The sequence below is a fragment of the Gadus morhua genome, chromosome 22, assembly GCF_902167405.1.
Source record: "Gadus morhua chromosome 22, gadMor3.0, whole genome shotgun sequence".
In the NCBI taxonomy this organism is placed as follows: Eukaryota; Metazoa; Chordata; class Actinopteri; order Gadiformes; family Gadidae; genus Gadus; species Gadus morhua.
The window spans coordinates 19,280,828-19,286,777 of NC_044069.1; the positions used below are offsets into that span (position 1 = coordinate 19,280,828).

At 50.1% G+C, this 5,950-nt stretch overlaps 1 protein-coding gene across 1 annotated transcript; it reads right to left on the bottom strand.

The window, feature by feature from the left end:
* On the bottom strand, window positions 1-5,720 carry LOC115536257 (ubiquitin carboxyl-terminal hydrolase 37). Its single transcript, XM_030348026.1, has 16 exons — window positions 5,503-5,720; window positions 5,278-5,345; window positions 5,153-5,189; window positions 4,898-4,978; window positions 4,517-4,654; window positions 4,062-4,188; window positions 3,835-3,977; window positions 3,568-3,661; window positions 3,417-3,496; window positions 3,159-3,302; window positions 2,874-2,929; window positions 2,722-2,783; window positions 2,203-2,275; window positions 1,953-2,088; window positions 1,719-1,841; window positions 1-462 (listed from the first exon to the last, which is right to left on the bottom strand). Coding segments are annotated over exons 1-15 (1,311 nt in total). The 5' UTR covers window positions 5,505-5,720; the 3' UTR covers window positions 1-462; window positions 1,719-1,771.
* Window positions 5,721-5,950: the final 230 nt, after the last annotated feature.

Here is a 5,950-nt window from a genome sequence, read left to right on the forward strand (position 1 = left end):
AGCATTATTATTATACATAATATGAATATGCTCCTCATTATTATGATACAAAATAAAAATAAAGTGATCCTCATTATGATCAGCCTTAAAGTCCAAAGAGGTGGGCCGCAGGGCCCCGAGAGGGGGGTGTAGAGGGGGTTGGTTAGCCCCTAGAGGGGGCTGTAGAAGGGGGACGCAGGGTGTGGCCCCCAGAGGGGGGTGTAGAGAGGGGCCTCAGGTCCCCTAGAGGGGGGCATCAGGGTGTGGCCCCTAGGGGGGATGTAGAGGGGGGCTTCAGGGTGTGGCCCCTAGGGGGGATGTAGAGGGGGGCTTCAGGGTGTGGCCCCTAGGGGGGGATGTAGAGGGGGGCTTCAGGGTGTGGCCCCTAGGGGGGCGTTTAAAGGTGGGCCTCAGCTGTAGAGGGGGGCTGCAGGGTGTGGCCCCCAGAGCGGGCTGTAGAGGCACCACCAATCAGTGTTTCCGCTAGAAGAAATTGGTGCCGGTCATGTGACCGGGAAGGTTTAATTTTACCGGTCAAATTGGGAAAAAAACGGTCGGATATTGTCCGTGTTTATTGCACTTAAAAAAAATGATAGGCAGGCTATATAAAGAAGAAGTGTGTGATCATATTTTGATTCGCCATTGTTGTTAAATACCGGTACTCCGCAAAGCTTGCCGCCGGCTTTTGCTAGCTTGCCGCCGTTTAGTTCATAAACCTACGGTAGTCTATAGGGGAGCGTGTCTATGTTCCCCGAGTCCTATGTTCCCCTCTTTGTATGAGACTGGGGAACATAGGACCCTTTTTTTCAAAAAGGGTCCTATGTTCCCTGCTTTTCCCAAAAAAGGGTCCTATGTTCCCCGATATGTATGTGACCGGGGAACATAGGACCCTTTTTTTAAAAAGGGGTTCTATGTTCCCCGGTCTGTTACTTTTTCCACCATTACTGCCAAATTCCGGCCGAGATAACTACCATTGCATGTCTTTACCTTTTGTGGAAGAGGGAGAGACGTCGGAGAACCTGACGCAGTATATTCATACGCCGGTAAACAAACCCCGAGAAGCCCAATCCCCACGAGAGCTTCCCGCGTTACGGCCATCCGGAGGCGCACAGAGCTTTTGGCCGTGATATTATTATACAATTATATTATATACTATTATATAAAGAGCTCCGGGAGTCGCAAACGGCAACAATCACTTTCTCCTCCTTGCTGCAGTTCACCCCGGACTGCACTGCACTGAGTTGGCCGGTTGAACGCTGATTGGCTGTTACGTTAGACATGTCACTCTGTTGAACGACGATTGGCTGTCATTACGCGAATGCCGCGTCAAAGTTTAAATATTTTTAAAGATTGATAGATTGCGGGGAACATAGGACCCTTTTCTGGGAAAAGGGTCCTATGTTCCCCGGTATGTATGGCTACAGGGGAACATAGGACCCTTTTTGGGGAAAACCGGGAACATAGGACCTGCTCAATTTTGTTCTGCTCAATGGTTGAATCTCCTCGTGACTGAATGTTTGTATACAGCGCCCATGCTGTATGAGCGCAGGGTTGATGCGCTCCACTTTTTTCTGTGGAGAACCAGCACCTTGAACATTAAGCATAAAACGAAACCGGATCGTTTTCGCCCGTTTCGGCTCCGTGTGGACGGGGCCTTATTTCCAATCGGTCATTCTGACCGGAGACATTTAGGATTTTCGGTCCTCCTCATTTTTTTCCGGTCAAAGACCGGTAATTACCGGACAACGGGAACTCTGCCACCAATCAAGCGCTCTCCTGGGCCTCACAGGTGTCAGTCCCTCTCAGCTCCAGATGGCTCCTGGTTCTGAGCCAGTGGGACATGGCTTCCCTCTTCTGCTCCACTGGTGGAAGAAGACGAGCAGGAGTCAGTGTTTCAGTAAGTTCAGTGAGTAAAACAGTCTGAGTCTAAAAGAAGCATTGGCTGTTGTAGAGAGTAACGTTTAAAGTATCACCTTAGGACGTAAAACAACATGTAGGCGGTCTTCTCTCTGGTCCTCAGGACCGGCGTCTCCGCGGGCGTCACACGGGCGTCGTTGAGGGTCAACCATCCGGCGCCGTCCTCTCGAGCTACGTCACTGACGTAGTGGCCTGGGGGACACAAGACATCCATTACCTTACTGTCCCCCAGCGTGGGACGGGTCTAGTGTCTGACGCGTGTGTCAGGTACAGATGTACATTCTTTACTATAAAAGCTTTAGTTACCGGTGTTGATGCTCTCCCCGAGGTGAGAGACCATCCCCGACAGACGGTAGGTGCTCTGGTTGCTGTGATCCTTCTGTAGAGAAACAGGATTCATTTGTCAGAGAACCTAACCCTAACCCTAAGCATTTTTACACTGCCAAGCAGGTACGGTCGCTGCTTGGCAGATGTTAGTTTCACTGTCCTGCCTGTGTAAAGCCTTCAAAGAGCCGGCTTTCTTGTTCATTGGAGCAGGCGGGGCTACGCACGTAGACATCTTTAGAATAATTTGCATACTCGGAATGTTTTAATTTTATTTAAGCCACTCGCACGCAAGAATGAGTAGACTGCGTCTGAATGTAGGCTACAAACCCCATTAACTGTTTACAAGTGCAAAAACGCCAATGCCGGGAAAAAGTTTCAAATAAGACGGGCATAGTGCCAGTGTAAAAAACACTTGGGGCTTCTCTGTTGCATCATCACTTGAATCTGTCCATATTCTGTCCCACTGTGTACTACAGCTCTCTCCCTGGCCCCTCTCACCCCATGAACTTCCTGAAGACCTCTGTCCCTGTCTCCTGCACTGTCAAGATGATCCACTGCTGCTGAGAAACACACCAACAATCCTGTTTTGTACACAACTGAAAAACTCAAGCGGTTGGGCATGAGATAGGAATCCATCACTTTTTTCTTACCCATGTTTGCACTTGGTTTTGCTCCAGATGCGATTTCCCCCTCTCCATAACTTGATCTACAACACATTCCATACATAATGATTAATCATATTGAGGATCGTAAATTAAACACTAAAATGGTTGCGTGAGGTCCTCTATAAGAGGCAGGGGAGCTTATGGCCGGATTACCAATCTAGATTCATCTGACTCTGTTTCAATGACGCCCACCACTCCCAACCCGCCCAATCTGTTTCCATGAAGCACAACGCACTGCCTACCGTCGTAGTCTGTTTCCTTATCTCTTACCTCAGTGGGTCTATCCCAGCTGCAGCACCCTGCTCTCCAACGAGGGAGGCCAGAGACAGCCATGGAGGAACGCTGACAGCATCGGTCACCTTCCTCAACCGTGCCCCGTCGTGGTGGAAGCGCTTCATGTGAAGGAGTAACACTCTGTGGACACAAACGGTTCATCGTCCGATCGCTGCATGCACACACGCGCCCGTACGTATGAAAAGTCTGCTTCAAGGCAACATTGGAGACAACAGACTCAAGTTCATGGCTCACCTGGGCAGAGTGAGGAAATGCCGAACCGCTGTTGCCTGGCATCCAGAGCACTGCCGGCAGGTGCACTCCAACTCTGAAGGCTGAGGGAAAGTGCTCTGTGAGTATCAGTGGACCAGCGTAATCGGACACACCAACACAACGGTGTACTGACTTTGAAGTAGAATTGGAGGCCAGCTATCAACGACGGGTGGAGGTCCAAGGACAAGTGGTTCTGCTCCTCCTCCTGGAAGACCTTGTCACCGCAGCTTTTAAGACGGGCAGAGAACAGAAAATCACCATTTGAACACAGCAGACCAGATCATGATGCCAAAAGTGTTGGCGTAACATTGATTGACTCTGATTTCCATCATTCAATGATGGAGGAACTATAGCAGTATTATGCGACAACAATAATACGTTCGATGAAGTCAAGCGTTACCTGGTGCAGGTGCGTACACACTGCAGTCTGAACTCAAAGTTCTGGACGGGGCAGATATAGCTGGGTGACGTGGAGATCTCCTGCAGTGTCTCACCTTCCATCTTCATCTTCATGAAGAGGAGGAGCAGGAACTCATGAGCATCCTGTCAGAAACCAGAAGTTCAGTTGACATGTGTTTAATCCTCAACAAGCGCATAAGCCAAGAGATAAGGACTCATCAGCTGTACCTGCTCAGTGATATGCTCGTACTCCTCGTTGAACTCTGCCAGACTGCTCTTGATGGACCAAAGGAGCCGGCGCTTGCCTTTGTAGGAGCCCTCACCCTGCCGGGATTTATATAGCTCCCCCAAGTACCTGGAGAACAGCATCAGAAAAAAACCAAGTGCATTTAGTATACCTACTGTACTTAATATTGTACAGTGGAGCATTCACTTTGTCAGTAAATCGTCCAAGCTGTACTGTAGTTTGTGAGGGCTATGGTTCTGGTTCTCCTCTAGTGTGAGGGCTAAGGGTCTGGTTCTCCTCTAGTGTGAGGGCTAAGGGTCTGGTTCTCCTCTGGTGTGAGGGCTAAGGGTCTGGTTCTCCTCTGGTGTGAGGGCTAAGGGTCTGGTTCTCCTCTAGTGTGAGGGCTTAGGGTCTGGTTCTCTAGTGTGAGGGCTAAGGGTCTGGATCTCTACTGGACCTCAGCAGCTTCAGCTTGGTTCTTCTCCGGGGGCTCCAGAGGTCCTCCTGCCCCGTGATGTCACTGCAGAAGCAGGGCAGGCTGTAGAGACACTGCAGGGACGCGTTCAGGAAGCAGCTGTTTCCAATGTTGGGCAAGCTGAAGAAAACACATACACATCATTAGTCAATGTACCAGCCCGGAGTATATAGTCGTGATGATTAGGTTTTAAAGAAGAGACAACCAATGTTTGGGAAAGTGTAAATCTCTACAAATATAACCAGAACTCCTTAAACTATGGACTATAAGGGGGTGAAGGCATCAGCGGCCCCAAACAGGCTGGTTGTATTCATGTTTATTCTCTAAAGAACCAGCTCAAGAGATGTCTTTCCTGTCTCTTACCCAAGGGCCTCCTGGTGTTGCTGGGTCTTGCTCCTACCAGAGGAGGCCCGCAGCCGGCTGACCTCGTCCCTCTGAGGCTGACTGCAACACACAGGGACGAGGGGAACAGAGAGGGAAACACAGCAATGAGGAGGATAGTCACGTCACGTATAAGCAAAACGGACTCATTCATTCATCGATTTCTATCTGATGTCCAATCCTGTGCTGATGGATCTCCCTGATGCAATCAGCAAAGGTTGGCTCCTGCTGTCATACCACTGCAGAGATGAGAAGCGACGAGGCCGGGAGAACTCTGAGGACCGACCACCACCACGGTTAAGACAATAATAGTTGATCTGTGGGACATGCTGTCTACTCAATGGAGGACTGCTTCAAAGTACCTGTTGTCTGGGCAGGAGGCCCAGTGGGGTCCACCTCATTGAGCTCACTCCCAGCTACTGCAGGTACCCTGAAACGCACACATTCATCAAGGTCAACTGAGGATGGGGGCTGATGTTTTAAGGACAAATAAAAAGCAGGAATGCAAATTGAAAAGTTAGAAACATGGATGAGTCATTTTTGGCATAATTTCACCGGCGGTGAACTTAATGCTACTTGTTACCTACATTTGATTCCCCAGTACATCCTCATCAGGCAGGGTGGTGTCCTCTGAGGTCCCTTTGCTGCTCTGCTCACCGACATCTGATGACCGTCCTGGTGGGGAGGAGACATCTCTGCTGCTGGGGGTGATGACATCTGGAAGGTCCAGGATTCCTGTTGGAGAGAGAGAGGAGGGGGGGGAGGGAGAAAGAGACACAGTTATTGGGGAGATACCAGAGGACAGAAGAACAGTGAGGAACGGAACAGGGGAGGATGGGGACGAGAAGAGAGAGGCGGGGTGATGAGAAACAGGGAGGGATGTAGTGGGGGAGACACAAGAATAGGGGAGAGCTGTAGTCGGGAAGACACAAGAAGAGGGGAGGCATGTAGTGGGGGAGACACAAGAAGAGGGGAGACATGTAGTGGGGGAGACACGAGAAGAGGAGATGGATGTAGTGGGGGAGACACAAGAAG